General features: G+C 40.8%; 1 protein-coding gene across 6 annotated transcripts in view; it reads left to right on the top strand.

Annotated features, from left to right (window-relative positions):
• Positions 1-16,716, top strand: part of LOC125485141 (protein NEDD1-like) — a 76,960-nt gene that overhangs the window by 22,284 nt on the left and 37,960 nt on the right. For all 6 annotated transcript variants that reach the window (XM_048606561.1, XM_048606558.1, XM_048606562.1 and 3 more), the window contains 4 exons: positions 1,478-1,594; positions 6,987-7,127; positions 11,495-11,724; positions 14,490-14,691. In XM_048606561.1, the coding sequence (XP_048462518.1) occupies positions 1,511-1,594; positions 6,987-7,127; positions 11,495-11,724; positions 14,490-14,691 (657 nt within the window). In that variant the 5' untranslated portion in view covers positions 1,478-1,510. The remainder of the gene's footprint in view (positions 1-1,477; positions 1,595-6,986; positions 7,128-11,494; positions 11,725-14,489; positions 14,692-16,716) is intronic.

Below are 16,716 nucleotides of genomic sequence, written 5' to 3'. Positions count from 1 at the left end.
CATTGCCTGATACATTCATCTTGAGAATGATGCTCGCAGTTTAAAATTAAAATTTGCAGTTTAAACTATTGATTGTGAAGTGTTTCAAGAAATCCTGTGGATATGGTGAGCTGCTGTGTGTGCATAAACATCAGGCAATTTCTTTTAACCCAATTGAAATTATTTTATGTAATGCCAGCAAGAATGATCCAAGCACTAATTATTGAAGTATTATTACAATACTTGCTTGTTCAGCTCCTTGAACTGCAATGAATTTCCGTCAATTTTTATCTACCTTCAGAATCTATCCCATTCCCCATTCTATTTATAAGCCTTTTGAACTTAGGAACCAGTTGGCTATCTGAAAAATGTGGAAATGAATGGTCGTTTCCCATTTCACAAAATTGACAAATTGATTATCCTTTCCAAGAAATTCAAAAGCTGTTCGACTTATCTCCCTTTACATAGAGCCAAACTAATTTGCTGTAAGTCTTACTGCCTTCATGTTTCATTTTTTTCCCCCTCTTGTGTCCTCCAATGTTTTACATGCTATGGGTCTGTTTATAAGTTTGCTATTGTTATTTATATGTTTATAATAAGTTTTTAAATAGAGTACTTGTGTGTGGCATTCAACTCTCTGACTGGTTCCAGTGAATTCCTAAGAACGTGTACTGAGACAGCATTTCTTGCATGCCTTCTTTTGAGATATCTACCACCTTCTCTGGATACTCCTCACCAATCTATTTATCAAGTATTCTTTTAAAAATATATCAATTTTGGGAAAGTAATTGATATATTTTGTGCCTCAAAGTCGACTATATGAACTGGATAATTTATTTAAACATGTATGTAATATGTACCTGTTCTATAAATGCAACATGGTGTAATATTGAGTGGGTACCTGTGCAGTATGTAGTAATGTCTAGCCCCAATGGAGTTATGTAGAAGTAACAGCAGGGTTATGAGTGATTTCTGCTCAGCTTAGTTCATGTGAGCAAATGCCTTAGTTTTTTTCCTGCTCAGTCACCTATCTAATTGAGTAAATGTTGGCATTGCCTCATCTCAATTGCAACATTTTTTAACACTTTCTTAAGCCTGTACTTGCTTTGCAATTTACACAGTTTTAAAATTCCTTCTGTTCATAAAGGGTGAAAAAATTTATACAAAGCCATTAACTGGATGTAGTTTCCAAAAGGCTGACACAGACATGGTGGACGAGATGACACCTTTTTATGCCGCAGTGTTCTGTGGTTTCCTTCTTGTTTAATCTTGTTTACTTCCTCATTTTTTGAACTGTAATCCCTCAATATGTTTTGAGATTGCCTGGTGCAGTTTTCCCTTTCACCATTTACTGCCAACCTAGACCCTGATTCTTATTTTTGTTTTAATTTACTTTTAAATTGCCTGTTCTTTGGAACAGAAAATGAATGCTAATTATTAATTCTTTTTTAAATGTCCATTACCTCTGACTTTTTTTTTTGTGTTTTGTTCTGTGAAGAGAGGACAGACTTGTGTCTCACTGAATTCTACAATGAATTTGATTCTGAGTGGAGGAATGGATTCTGCTGTCAACATATGGGACTTGAAAACCAAAAAACTGCACAAATCCTATAAGGTACATAGTCCTGAACTTGCTGGTGTGTTTGTGGATACTAGTTCCAGAGATACGTTTGCATGATTGGAATTTTGAGTACAGAGAAAATGCAGGTTCATTAAATGTGGAAATACACTCCTGGTGGAAAAAATATTCACAAACTTTTTAAGTCAGCTCAAGGGCCTAGATTTTGCGTTGGAAGATAATTGTTGCTGAAGCATAGATTGGAGTTGCATATTAGGACCATGTAAGAGTTTTGATGCAACTGACTTTATTTGAATGGCCAAGGATGTTATAAATTTCCAAAAGATAATTACCTGGCATCTGAGACCCTCTGTGAAAATCCCCCACTGAGTCAAAAGTAGGCCATGAAAAGTTAGAGCAGGTTTCAATTCCTTTAATTCCTGGCTAACTGTAAAAAAAAAAATAATGCTGACACACGCGCGCACACACAGCCCAAGTCCCTAAGGGCTCCGATGCACCCCCCGCCCCAATCCCTGAAGCCAGCCGCCCATTGCATACAAAATTTAAAGCAACGACTGTGAATCATTTTATTCTAAAATGCTCGTGATTAACATTATATGTGGACTATTCCTCATTACTATCAGAAAACCTCCCAGACTAAGGAGGTTACAACAGCCACAAGGCTGTAATGCTCAGCTAGTGATGTACAAGCACAGACTGGGTGATCCCATTGCGTGGCCTCATAGCATCAATTCCCTGACGCCAACTATCTGAAACTGCCCAATACCCTGGCAGAAGGTAGGAGCAGATATATTGGTAAAATGTTGCCGACTCAGTAGTTGTTGCACAAAAAGCTTAAGCATGGTTCGACAGCCAACCTCCCTCTTTTTTTGTCAGAAGTTTGAGCTTGAAATATCAATGTATTTTGGCATAGTCTTGTGGACAAGATGCCAAGCTGAAGGTTTTCTTGCCTGGTCAGGCTCGTGATATTCCAGGAAATTTATGGGTGAGCCGTGTTCCTGTCTCAACTAGCAGGCCAAAACTAGATTGTTTTTTGTTTTTGTTATTCCTGTAATTCACTACATGTGACAAAATTGGTTGGTACCATTGTGTGGCCTCATAGTGTATAAGCCAGTCTGTACTCATATATCATCTGTACATGAGCCTTACAGCCTTACGACTGTTGTAATTTCCTTAGTCTGACAAGGTTTTTGGACAGCAATTTAAAAATTATCCACATGTAATGTTAATCATGAGCACACTAGAATAAAATAAATCACAAAGTTTTTACTTCAAACTATGCATCTCAAACATATCTTTACACTCAAATGGGGTACAATAAGCTGAATTACCAGAATGGAGTATTTAGAAGGGTTGGAACTGAAATTGAATATGATAAAACCAATAGATAAGAGAATTTCAAAAAGCTCATAGGATGTGGTCGTCATTGGCCAGGAAAACCTTTAGTGCTTTATTGAGAATGTGATGGTGAGCTGCTGCTTTATTTGTCGTCTGGCAACACCCACAGTGCTGCTAGAAAAGATTTTCAGGATTTTGACACTCTGGCAGTGAAGAAACAACTATTATAATTGCAAGTAAGGATAACGTTTACCTTTTGAAGGGAATGTGCAATTGGTAATGATATTTCTTCTAGTGGTTAGAAGTTTAGAAAGTGCTGTTGAAAGAACTTTGGTAAGGGCAACTGATGATTAGTATACACTGCTGCCAATATGCAAATGATGAAAGCACTGAAAGTTTAAGATATGATGCTAATCTCTGTCTTAACTGGTGTAGAGCTTCTTCAGTGTTAGAGCTGAAATCATTTAGGAAAGTGGAGAGTATTCCATTATATGTGATCTGTGCCTTGTAGGTGGTGCACAGGCTTTGGGGAATAAAATGGTTAATTACTCACTACAGAACTCTGTTTGTAAGCTCCTCTTGTAGCTACAGAGTTTTTGTATCGTTGTTCCAAATTCAATTCCTGGTCAGTGTTCTTTTTTTTTAAATTCCCTGGTGAGACATGGGCATCGCTGGCTGGCCAGCATTAATTACCAGTCCTTAGTTGCCTTTGAGAAGGTGGTGGTGAGCTGCCTTCTTGAAATGAAGTCCATGTGCTGTAGATTGATCCACAATGCCCTGAGGGAGAGAATTCCAGGATTTTGACCCAGCCACAGTGAAATCAGGATGGTGAGTATCTTGGAGGGTGACCTGCAGGTGGTGGTCTTCCCATGCATCTGCTGCCCTTGTCCTTTGAGATGGAGGTGGTTATGTATTTGGAAGCTGCAGTCTAAGGATTTGCAGTGAATTTCTGCAGTGCACTTTGCAGATAGTACACACCGCTACTACTGAGTGTCGATGGTGAAGGGAGTGAAAATTTGATGTGGTACTAATGAAGTGGGCTGATTTGCCCTGGATGGTGTCAAGCTTCTTGAGTGTTGTTTGAGCTGCACCCATCCAGGCAAGTGGGGAGTATTCCATCACACTCCTGATTTGTGCCTTGTAGATGGTGGACAGGCTTTGGGAAATCAGGAGGTGAGTTACATGCCACAGTATTTCTAGCCTCTAATCTGCTGTTGTAGCCATTGTAATTACATGGCAAGTCCAGTTGAGTTTCTGTTCAATGGTAATCCTCAAGTGATGGTAATGTTGAATCAAGGGTTGGTAGTTAGATAGTCTCGTCGGAAATGATCATAGCTTGGCATTTATGTGGTGCAAATATTACTTGCCACTTGTCAGCCCAAGCCTGGATCTTGTTGCACTTGACCATGAACTGCTTCGGTATCTGAAGATTTGAACATTGTGCAGCCATTCTTGAACATCCTAACTTCTGACTCATTAGAGGGAAGGTTATTTGATGAAGCAGCTGAAGATGTTTGAGCCTAGGACACTACCTTGAGGATCTACTGCAGGGATTTCCTGGAGCCGAGACGACTGACATGCAATAATACAACCTTTTCCTATGTGCCAGCTTTGACTCCAACCAGCAGAGATTTTTGCCCCCAGATACCCATTGATTCCAGTTTTGCTACAGCTCCTTGATGCCACATTTCGTTGAATGTAGCTTTAATATCAAGGGCTGTCACTTTCACCTCACCTCTGGAATTCAGGTCTTTTGTCCATGTTTGAACGAAAGCTGTAATTTAGGTCAGGAACTGAGTGGCCCTGATGGAACCCAAACTGGGTGTCGCTGAGTAGGTTATTGCTGAGCAAGAGCTGCTTGATAGCACTGTTGATTTCACCTTCCATCACTTTACTGAGGATGGAGAGTAGACTGTTAGGGTTGGTAGTTTGCTGAGTTGCATTTGTCCTGCTTTTTGTACAGGACATAACTGGGCAATTTTCTACATGCCAGTAGTAGATGACAGTGTTGTAACTGTACTGGAAGAGCTTGGCTTGGGGAGCAGCAAGTTCTGGAGCACAAGCCTTCAGTACTATTGCCAAAATGGCGTAAGGGCCCCTAGCCCTGAGAGTATTCAGTGTCTTCAACTGTTTCTTGATGTCGCATGAAGTGAATCAAATTGACTGAAGACTGGTATCTTGATACTGGGGATGACTGGAGGTGGCTGAGATGGATCATCCACTCAGCGCTTCTGGCAGAAGATTGCTGCAAATGCTTCAGCCTTATTTTCTTGCACTGATATGCTGGTGTCTTCCATCATTGAGGATGGAGGTATTTATGGAGCCTCCACCTCCAGTGAGTTGTTTAATTGCCCACTACCATTCCTGGATGTGGCAGGATTGTAAAGCCTGGATCTGACCTGCAGGTTGTGGGATTGCTTAGCTCAGTCAGTCACTTTCTGCTTATACAGCATGATATGCAAATAGTCCTGTTTGGTTGCTTCACTGGCTTTATACCTCACTTTCTGGTATGTCTGTGATGCTGCTCTTGGCATGCCCTCCTGCACTGTCCATTGAACCAGGGTTGATCCATTAGTTTGGTAATGGTTGAGTGTGGGATATGCCGGCCATGAGGTTATAGATTGTGCTGGAGTACGATTCTGCTGCTGTTGACAGCCCACCTCATGGATACCCAGTCTTGAGTTGCGAGATCTGTTAGAAGTTTGTCCTATGGGCACTATCACAGCGCTAAACAACACACTGGAGGGTATTCTCAATGTGAAGGTGGGACTTCATCTCTACTTCATCTCTGCAGTGATGCAGCTGGTACATTGGTAAAGGATGAGGCCAAGTTTAGTTTTTTTCCTTCTTGTTGGTTCCCTCACCACCTGCCGTAGACCCAGTCTCTCGGTTATGTCCGTTAGGATCCACCAGCTCGATCAATAGTGTTGCTGCCAAGCCACTGTTGATGGTGGGCCCTGAAACCCCCCACCCAGAGGACATTTTACGCCCTTGCCACCTTGGTTTGAAGCACAGAGTGTTGCTCAACATGGAGGAGTATTGGTTCCTCAGCTGAGGGAGGACAGTACATGGTAATCAGAAGGGATTCTTGCCCTGTTTATCCTGAAGGCATGAGATTTTGTGGGGTCCGGAGTCATTGTTGAGGACTCCCAGGGCAATTCCTTCCCAACTGCATGCCGGTGGGTCAGCACATATCCAGGGATGGTGATGATGGTGTCTGGGATATTGTCTGTATAGTGTGATTCTGTTCAGTAAGGTGGACTTTGCAGGGTCAGTAGGGCTGTTTCTGCTGTTGTCTTTTCTGGCGCATAGTTCGATGGACCATCTGGCATCCAGTTTAGTGAGCCTCTAGGAATTTGGAAATGTGGGATTCAGTGATGATACTGCAATTGGATATGAAGGGCTGCTGGTTAAATCCTCATGTTGGAAATGGTCATTGACTGCCACATGTCTGGCGTGAATATTACTCGCCTCTTAGTAGCCCAAAGCTGGATGTTGTCCAGGTCAAAACGTTTGATCTCTGAAGAACTGTAAACGGTGTTGAATGCTGCAATCATCAATTAATATCTTTCCTTCTTACTTTATGTTGGAAGGAACAATACTGATCCAGTAAAGATTTAAACAACAAGAATCTAAATAAGCTTCAGTAGCTGAATACAAAGCTGTGTTGTTCTCTATAAACTTCTTCTGGTTCAGACTTTAAAATTACCTAAGTGTTATTGATCAGTTTGAACAGTTTTGGATGAGTGAAGTAACATCCAGTGCTTGGTTTTTTTTCCACATTTCAATGATTGAACATTAGTTATGTGCATTTGCTCCGAATTCTCCGTACTGCCAATAACAATGCTTTTATTAAAAAGAATTGAATTAACACTCGTTTTTCACAAATGTTTATTTCTACTTGTGGAATTACATTCCAGCACAAGTTGTTGGCTTTATACAAAGAGTGTGGTTCTAAATTAGAGAATAAGCAGGTGCAATATTGATTTCTTCTTTAGGGACATATGTACAATCTCATGGCTGGTATTGGTGTGCATGATCAAGAAGTAGTTGGGTGTTTTATTTTTAATCTCCTTTTCTTTCTGATCAGGGTCACAAGGCTGCAGTAACTTGTCTCACCACTGATTGGGATGACCAGTGCATTCTCTCAGGGTCACTGAGTGGTGACATAATTCTGCACAGCATGCTGACTGATGAAGCTCCCACCAGGTTTTACTGTCATAGTCAACAGGTACAGTGCCTTCAATGGCCACATGAAGGAGCTCTGATACTTGGAATGTTATAAGGTTTCTTTTATTTTTGGGGCATCTACTAGCTTTTCTAATTTGCAGAGTAATTCCTACTCTGCTGTGTCGACAACTTTTCTAAAGAAGAAAATTAAAATCCTTTTGTGGTCTACAACTTGGCAAATAACTTGATTACCTGCTGTCATTCCTTCAGGTGTAACAACAACACCTCATAGGTGTCAAACTTTAACATTTAAATGCAATGTAACTTGAAATACATTACCCTTTATAAATCTGATAGCCTGTATTAACCCACAGCTGTTCAAGTGCATTGTTCTTGTTGTCATTCAAGGTGATAACAGAGCTCTTTTTTCCAAATAAGTTTTCCATAGAGTAGATTATTTTCATTCATGTTGTTTGCTAACAGTGCCTGTCGATGAGAAATTATGTTGTTGTCTTGTTTATGTAATTCATTAATTGGTTCTACTCAAGAATTGGAAACTTCTGTCTGGTGCACTCAACTTGAAGATCAAAAGTCTGTAATTATGCTCTGGAGTTATTAACAAGATTTAACGAACACGAACAGGCCCTTCAGCCAACCAAGACTGTGCTGACACGTGATCCCTTTTCTAAACTAAAAAACTTTTGCCTCTATACGGTCTGTATCCCTCAAATCCCTGCCTACTAATATATCTGTCAAGATGCCTCTTAAACGTTGCCATCATATCCAGTTCCACCACTACTTCTGGCAGTGCATTCCAGGCATTTACCATCCTTTTGTGTCGGAAAAAAATATGCCTCTCATCTTTCCTTTAAACTTGCTCCCTTTTACCTTAAACCTATGTCCCCTAGTAATTGGCATTTCTACAATGGGGAAAACAACTCCAACTATCCATTCTATCCATGTCCCTTATAATTTTGTAAACTGCTATCAGGGCACCTCTCATCCTTTGTTCAAGTGAAAACAAACCAAGTTTGTCCAATCTTTCCTCCTGTCTAATACCTCCAAACTAGGCAACATCCTGGCAAACCATTTCTGTACCCTGTCCAAAACCTCCACATCCTCCTTGTAGTGTGGTGACCAGAACTGTACACAGTATTCCAAATGTGGCCTAACTAAGGTTCAAAACAGCGGCAACATGACTTGCCAAATTTTATACTCTATGCCCTGACCAATGAAGGCAAGCATGCCATATGCCATCTTGACCACCTTATCCACTTGTGTTTCCACTTTCAGGGAATTGTGGACCTGTATGCCTAGATCCATCTGTTGATACTACTAAGGGTTCTGCCATTTACTGCATACTTCTCTCCTGCATTAGATCATCCAAAGTGCGTCCATAAGAACATAAGAAAGAAATACAGGAATAACTGTTCTACCCCTCAATGTTGCTCCCCCATTAAATAGGATCATGGCTGATCCAACATTCCTAACGTCCACTTTCCGGGCCCATTCTAGTAACCCTTGATTTCCAGTACTGATCAAGAATGTATTGCATTCTTAAATATATGCAAGGACTCTTCCTTCATATCCCTCTGGCAAAGACTTAAAATCCTCTGAGATGAAATTCCTCCTCCTTTCAGTCTTAAACTGGCACCCTTTTGCACTGAGACTATGCCCTCTGGTCCTAGACTCCCCCATGAGGTGAAACATACTGTCAGCATTTACACTCAAGCCCATTTAAAAATTCTAAATGTTTCAATTAGATCACCTATCATTCTTCTAAATTCTAATGAGAAGTGAGCCAATCTGTTTAACCTTTGCTCATAAAATGATCCCTCCACGCCAGGGATCATCCCAGTGAATCTTCTCTGAACTGCCTTCAATGAAATATTTTGCCCTTAAATAAGGGGATCGAATTTCTCCCAGTATTATAGATGTGGTCTCCCTAGAACTTTGTACAGTTGCAGCAAAATTTCCTTCCTTTTGAAACCCCCTTGAAATATGTGCCAATATTCCATTAGCCTTCCTGAATACCTGCTGCATGGAGTCAGAGTCATACAGCATGGAAACAGACCCTTTGGCCCAATCAGTCCATGCTGACATTGTTCCCAAACTAAACTAGTCCCACCTGCTTGCCCTTGGCCATGTCTCTCCAAATCATTCCTATTCATGAACTTACCCAAATGTTGTTACTATAACCATCACTTTCTCTGGTAGTTCATTTCACACGCAAACCACTCTGTGCTTTCGAAAAAAAGTTGCCCCTCATGTCTTTTTTGAAATCTTTCTCATCTCACCTCAAAAATATGCCCCCTAGTTTTGAACTTCCCCACCCTAGGGAAGAGACCCTTGTCATTCACCTTATCTGTGCCCCTCATGATTATATAAACCTCAAAAAGGGTCACCCTTCAACCTCCTATGCTCCAATGGGAAAGGTCCCATTTTTGTATCTCAAACCCCCCTTCCTGGCACTGTCCTGGTAAATCTTTCTGAACCCTCTCTAGTTTAATATGTGTGCTAGCTTTGTGTTTTGGGGCAGATGTCCCTCAGTAACATGGTTAAAGAGCATTGAAATCCTTGCACTCTGGAAGGGAAACACAGCTGAATTACAGTTTCCAATGAACAGCTTTGAAGATGGCAAAGACAAATTGCAAATGACTGTTTCCAATTTGGCTATTTTCCCTCACAGCACATTCAAACTTCAGTTGTAGAGATTCTGGGTTATTTAGCTGTAACTGTGCATAATCTATGCTTGCACTTGTGAAATTGTATTTTGCATTCAGTGACAATAATCAACTGTCTCCAATTTTACAAATCAGTTTTTGCAGGATTTTTAGCCTACTGGGTCAGGTTTGGATCAAACTTTCCAGTGATCCTTGCTGAAAGTTGCCAAAATGTTTGATTTTGAGTAAATTTGATAGTTACCTCTTGTTCACACACTTGAATTACATCTGTAGTCTAACACTCCTTACTCTTCTACTGTCTATCCTGTTCATATTTGCGGTCCCATGAACAGTAGCCAACAATGTAATGTTGATATCTTATTAACCTTCTTAAGCCTTACTAATGTTAGTGTTATTGTTCAGAGAAATAGGTAGTGGTTATTAATTTTCTAGGTCCATCAGCCTCAGATGTGTCATAGCATATCTAAATAAATTGATTGAAATAACCTCATACAAGTGAGGGACAGCTAGGATACTAGGAATTTTGAATGAGAGCTGTGAGACTGAACAAATCGCTAAACTTTCTTCATGAAGAAAAGCTCTGTGTCTTTAGTTATTGTCTCATTAAAAATGAATTTGTTCAAGAGCTGCTGAATTGTTAAATCATAACCAACAGAAGTTCTTGCCTTCAGGAGAGTGGTGGAACAAAATGTCAATGCAGCCAGACATTTTTAAAATTTACTGAAGTGTATCAGTAGTGATTATGATTAAAATCACTCTTACAGTTTGGATGGCAAAACATGATTGGTGGTTGGACTTCATTTGGATTGTGCTTTCTTATCAGTGCACTCAGAATTTTCTGACATATTATGCTATGTTAGTTTCAGCTGTGGTTCAGTGAGTAGCACAATTGAGTTTAGAGCATTGTAGATTGAAGTCCTCATCCATAGAATTGAGTACAGAAGTTCATCAGACAGAGTGCAATGCTGAGGGAGTACCACATTCTCAGACAAGATGCTAAACTCGGCACTGTTTGCACTGGAGATCGGTGTAGAAGAATTGTTAATACATTGAAGAGGAATAGAGTTGTTCCCAGACTAATATTTATCTCCCAACCAGCATCATGAAAATAGATTAGCTGATCATTATTACTTTGTTTGAACCTGCTATGTGCAAATTGACTGCCATATTTCCCATATCAGAACAGTGTCTGCACTTCTAAAACCACTTCATTGGCTATAAAGGGGTCTGGGATGCATCAGGTCATGAAAGATGCACAATAGATGCAAGATGTTTTGTGAGCAAGCTTAGGAAAGAGGCATGGGTATTTGGAAAGGGACAGATATAAGTTTGGTGAAAGTATGGAAGTTGTGAAATAAAATGCAAGTGTGGGGTGGGGAGGGTGTGGTGACGGTGTTCTTCTAATCTTCCCACACATTTAGCAAGGATTGATAATAACTCTTAAAGTAGTGTAATTATAGTTAAAAGCTGGCTCTTTAGAATTTCGTCTAATTGTTTGCAGCTCAGAAAAATCACAGTCAAAATGCCAGGTAACAGGGAAAATATTTTTTCTTAGTAAAATTTGTAAAGTGTTTTGTGTGGCAGTTGTGAAACAAAATACTGTTGACCAGGCCGTGTACATAACCTATTCATCTGAACAGATGGCGTAGGAACACATTTCTTGGGACACCATTGAAAGTTATGAAATCATTTACTTTTTAGGTGATAGATTTTTTTGTGAACTGCTCTGTGATTTTTATTTCAGCCCCTTCGTGACCTGAAGATCTCTTGCTTCCAAAGGTCGCTGTTGGGAAGCATTGGAGATGATGGCAGTCTTAGAATATGGGACATAAACAGCCTACAGATGCAACATAGCTTTGACCATGTACACAAAGCCCCTGCGGCAGCGCTTTGTTTTTCACCAGTGATTGAGCCATTGATTATCACAGTTGGCCTTGATAAGCAAATCTCAGCTTTTGATGTTCGGAGCAAATCGTAAGTATTCAATTTCCAGCAATAATTCCATAGGTGCTTCTTAATGCAAAATCAAGTCGTCATTTAGACAAAATCTTTCTTTTTAAAGCTGTTTTGCTTCAATAGTAAAACCAGAATCTGAACAGCAGTTGATGAATCCAGCAATGGGAGAAAACTCAGTTAAGATGACAATGCGTTGAAGCTGAAATATAATCCCTGGGCTAATGATTTCTGGTAGTTCTCATTCTGTTTTAGGCTCAATAGCTCTCACTCAGTGCTCCATTGCTCATTAACAGCACTCTCTATTGATGGCTACATACCTACTGAAGTTGATCCAAATTACTCATGCTGTTAGAGCTCAGAAATTTATGTTGTACCTTTCTAAAAGACCTGTACTTAATGCTTAAAATGAAAATGCTCACTAGTATGGCTTGAAAATGTGTGCTGTAGTTTATTCTAATAGACTGGAATTGAGAAAAGGGATTTCTTTACTACGTGACCACAAACTTTTTAAGAAGAGCTTGACTCAACTGGAATAAGCTTTTTAAAACTATTGAAAACTTTAGATTGAACAAAGAAATAATGTTAGAATATTATATTCTGGATCTGAAATAAATTAAGTGGCCACAGTGTGCACAAAATCTCAGCTTGGTGCATTGTTACAGTGCCAGTTTATGGTGTGCCATCTTGCATCTCACTAGTAAGATCTGTTTTTTAATTGTTTGCTATTAGCAATTTCTGCCTGACCTCAAACAGCAGCATAGCAGCTGTAAAAGTGTAACACGGAGCTCCCATTATTGTTTTATTTGATGCCTTTTTCTTTTTTGCACCTGCACCCTAGAGAGCTTCTAAACATTGATTTTGCCTAATGTCTGCAGAGCTCAGTTTGTCCAAGTTCCTTTTACAGTGGCCCATTCGTTCTTAGTGCATGGAGGAAGCTACACAAAAATGATGAAATAGGTAGCTTGTGTTATTTTTGAGCTTGTTGCACCTTGGCTAATCTCAATCTAATAGTAACTATCTCTGGAACAAAATTACCTTCCAGCATGCATCCAATTGACACCTGAATTTACAAGTTAAGCCTGTAAAGGTGTAGACCAGCGTGATTTATTGCTTAGACAGCAGAGCACAGCTGGAGGTGCGATTACTCGTATATATTTCTCAAATCTCTCCCCTAAATAAATGTTCAAATAGAATTAGGTGTGCTAGACAGTTCCCATCTGCCATTACCATGGTCGTTTGCATTCCATTATTATGCTTTTTGTTATTTAACTTCTTTTGTCTTCCAATCTATGATAAATATTCCTTTTTGTTCTCCTTCATCCTCATCCTTTCACCTGGCTCTGCACTTAATATCTATCGCATTGCTAGGTTTTTCCATTTTGTTGAAGGGTCATTGATCTGAAGGGTTAAGTCTCTTTATCCCCACAGGTACAGCTTGTGTATCTTCAACATTTTCTGTTCTTTATTTCAAGGTTCTAGCATCTCCAGCATTTTGCTTTTGTATTCATACAATTCTTTTTCTCCATCATCTTGTCTAATTCCATTCTCCTCCTTACTGCTCATGTTTTAATATTGCAGTTTTTACCAGCTGCTGTCTTATTCCCTTTTAATCAAGTTTTGGAATTTTCTTCAACAGTATTTTCTGACAGAGACTTCTGGGTTCTAATTCTTTTTGTGTCCATTTATATTTGTGCTCTGTAATGTTTTATTATTTACCTTCAATAATCTTGAAGATCTCCATCAAATCACTTCCTCAGCTGTAGTATGAGAAACTTGAACCACTAATCTTGTGTACCTGGAGCCTTTCATTCCTGATATCTTCCTGAATCTAAACTCAGCTGTTTCCATTTTTATCATGCAGTCCTAGAATCCCTACAGTGTAGAAACAGACCACTCAGTCCATCAAGTCCACACCAATCCTCCGAAGAACATCCCACCCACATCCGCTCTGCCCACCCCACCCACTCCCTGTAACTGTATATTTCTCATGGCTAACCCACCTACTGCACATCTCTGGACACTGTGGCAATTTGGCATGGTCAATCCACCTAGCCTGCACATCTTTGGACTGTGGGAGGACTGAGCACCCGGATGAAACCCTCGCAGGCGTGGGGAGAATGTGTAAATGCCACGCAGTCGCTCGAGGTTGGAAAAATGTCTTTTAATGTCTTCCTCTAATACGGTGTTTAAAACTCTGGTACCAAAGCTACAGTTTAACTGTTGTTTAGTGTAAATTTGCCCTTTTCTCTTTGATTATAAGTTTGCGAATTTAAAACCTTCGTTAAGATTTCATTACTTATGCTAACATGTTTTGACCTTTTGTATTTGAAAGCTAAGGGTTGTGTGCTGTTGTTCCCTTTTTTTAAACAAAAAGTTTAACAGTTAAGGTATATTTATTTTTCCTGTTTTACCTCAAAATAGTTTGTTTTACATTTTAAATAACCTATTCCACATGCCACTCGTTCAGCTCATCTATGCCTATTAAGTGCGTCTTATATTTCCAGATATGGCTGTTGCATTATTGACAGCAGCGATTAATGATGTTTGTGATTGATTATCTAGTGCGTCTCATAAATGTCAGCAAAATACAGATATTAGTCTTTGCTGACACAATTAAAGCAGAAGCAAACACCAAAAGGGTAATAAATCAATTAACCTTAAGCAAATCTTGAGTTTTCATTATTTTGCCTTTATGTTGGACATGAGGATTATTATCCTGTACTAGGTTTTATCTCTCGTGCGACCATCCCCTCCACCAATGCCTTAATTTATTATATTTCCAGTGTATTGTACAGTATTCGAGCAGATTGTCCACTAACTGCACTTGAGCTCCTACCAGATGGGACTGCTCTGTTGATTGGAAGCTCCTGGGGAAAGGTCAACCTGTATGACCTCAGAAACATGGAATTTCCAGTGAAATCTTCCAAGGCTCACAACAGTGCTGTACGATGTATTAAACTTCGGGCTGTGAGAGGCAAGTTTCAGGTCAGTATCATTTTTCCTCAGCTGTGTTTTTCATAAACTATAAGCAGTTTCATTTTCATGGCAGTAGAGAGGTCGAAATGTTCACAGCTACTGTTATGAATAGGTAGTACTGAATACTGCCACATTGTAGTGCCAGAGAACCTGCCTTGTTGACTCACTTTTAGTTTTCGCTAGCTAAAGATATTTGCTCCTAATGTCAACCTACTTCTGCAAACTTTGTGTGGTAAAGTTTCAATTTATTTAGCTCCTGCCTGTAATGCAATTGCAATATTCTCATTATTGATTTACATACAGTTTGCAATCAATCTGAGCTTTACTCAGGTGGAAGAACAACAAAGAGGCTCAACAGGTAATCTTCATCTTTCCTTTCTGACTTGGGCCAGAGATATTGAACTTCCTTTTGAAATCTTGCCGTTATTCTTTCTCTGTCAATACTTGTCATATTTTCCCAACCACAATCAAACAACGGTGCTGAATAGAGAAACTTCAAGGAGGCAACAAAAATCCATAATGACAAAATGCAACAAACTCAGCAGGTATCACCACCACTTTGTAGTTTACGGTTTAGTTTTATGGTCACAATCACAATCCATGGTATGTGCTAACTTCAGCTGCAATTACAATGGTTTGACACAGTTGATCCACATTATACACTTCCAACAGCTGACTTTACAGTAGCTGGGATTGGACTTGCCTGCTTCCATTCATGTCTCTCTAATCGCAGCTGGAGAATCATTACTTCCAACCCCTACACCCATTACATCTGATATTCCCCTCGGGAGCACTCCTTGCTTCTATGTATATTTTTATCCACGTGTTGCAGTTGAGGGGCAACATCTGAAACAAAAGCATTTTCCACATGGATATTGATGACATCTAGCTGTACCTCACCATTGCCGCCACCTCCCATTGCGCCCCCAGCTTGATTAACTATTGCATGGCTGGCAATTAGTACTGGGCAATTGTAACTTCTTACAATTAAATATCGGGAAAACCAAAACTATTGTCTCATTATCTTTGCACGCTTGATGTCTGTTTTAATGTTCAGGTGATCTGGCAACTATACGCCTGTGTCATCGCTAAAATTACCTATTTCAATTTTGTCATGTTGCCCAAGCTGTCCCTGCATGAGAGATAGTAGGAACTGCAGATGCTGGAGAATCCGAGACCTACCCCTTACTGAGGACGAACGGTCAGTCCTCAGTAAAGGGCTCACCTTTGTCCCCCTCCACCCACAGATCAACGAATACCGCTCACGCTTGGACATAGAGCAGTTTTTCCGCCACCTCCGCCTCCACGCTTACTTCTTTAACCGTGAACCTCACCCTCCGTCTACTGACCCCTTCTCCCGCTTCCAACACACCCCCTCCTCCTGGACACCACCCCAAGGCCTCCTACCCTCCCTCGACCTCTTCATCTCCAACTGCCGTCGAGACATCAATCGCCTCAACCTCTCCACCCCTCTCACCCACTCCAACCTCTCCCCCGCAGAACGTGCAACCCTCCGCTCCAATCCCAACTTCACCATAAAACCCGCGGACAAGGGAGGCGCAGTTGTAGTATGGCGCACTGACCTCTACATCGCCGAGGCCGGACGCCAACTCTCCGACACCACCTCCTACCGCCCCCTTGATCATGACCCCACCCCTGAGCACCAAACCATCATCTCGCAAACCATCCACAACCTCATCACCTCAGGTGACCTCCCACCCACGGCCTCCAACCTCATCGTTCCCCAACCTCGCACTGCCCGCTTCTATCTCCTTCCCAAAATCCACAAACCTGAATGCCCTGGTCGACCCATTGTCTCCGCCTGCTCCTGCCCCACCGAACTGATCTCCAACTATCTAGACTCCATTTTCTCCCCCTTGGTCCAGGAACTCCCTACCTATGTCCGTGACACCACCCGCGCCCTCCACCTCCTCCAGAACTTCCAATTCCCCGGTCCCCAACACCTCATCTTTACCATGGACGTCCAGTCCCTCTACACCTGCATTCCCCATGCAGATGGCCTTAAGGCCCTCC

The sequence above is a fragment of the Rhincodon typus genome, chromosome 16 (genome assembly GCF_021869965.1).
Source record: "Rhincodon typus isolate 14 chromosome 16, sRhiTyp1.1, whole genome shotgun sequence".
Lineage (NCBI taxonomy): Eukaryota > Metazoa > Chordata > Chondrichthyes > Orectolobiformes > Rhincodontidae > Rhincodon > Rhincodon typus.
This window is presented reverse-complemented; position numbering and strand designations above follow the sequence as displayed.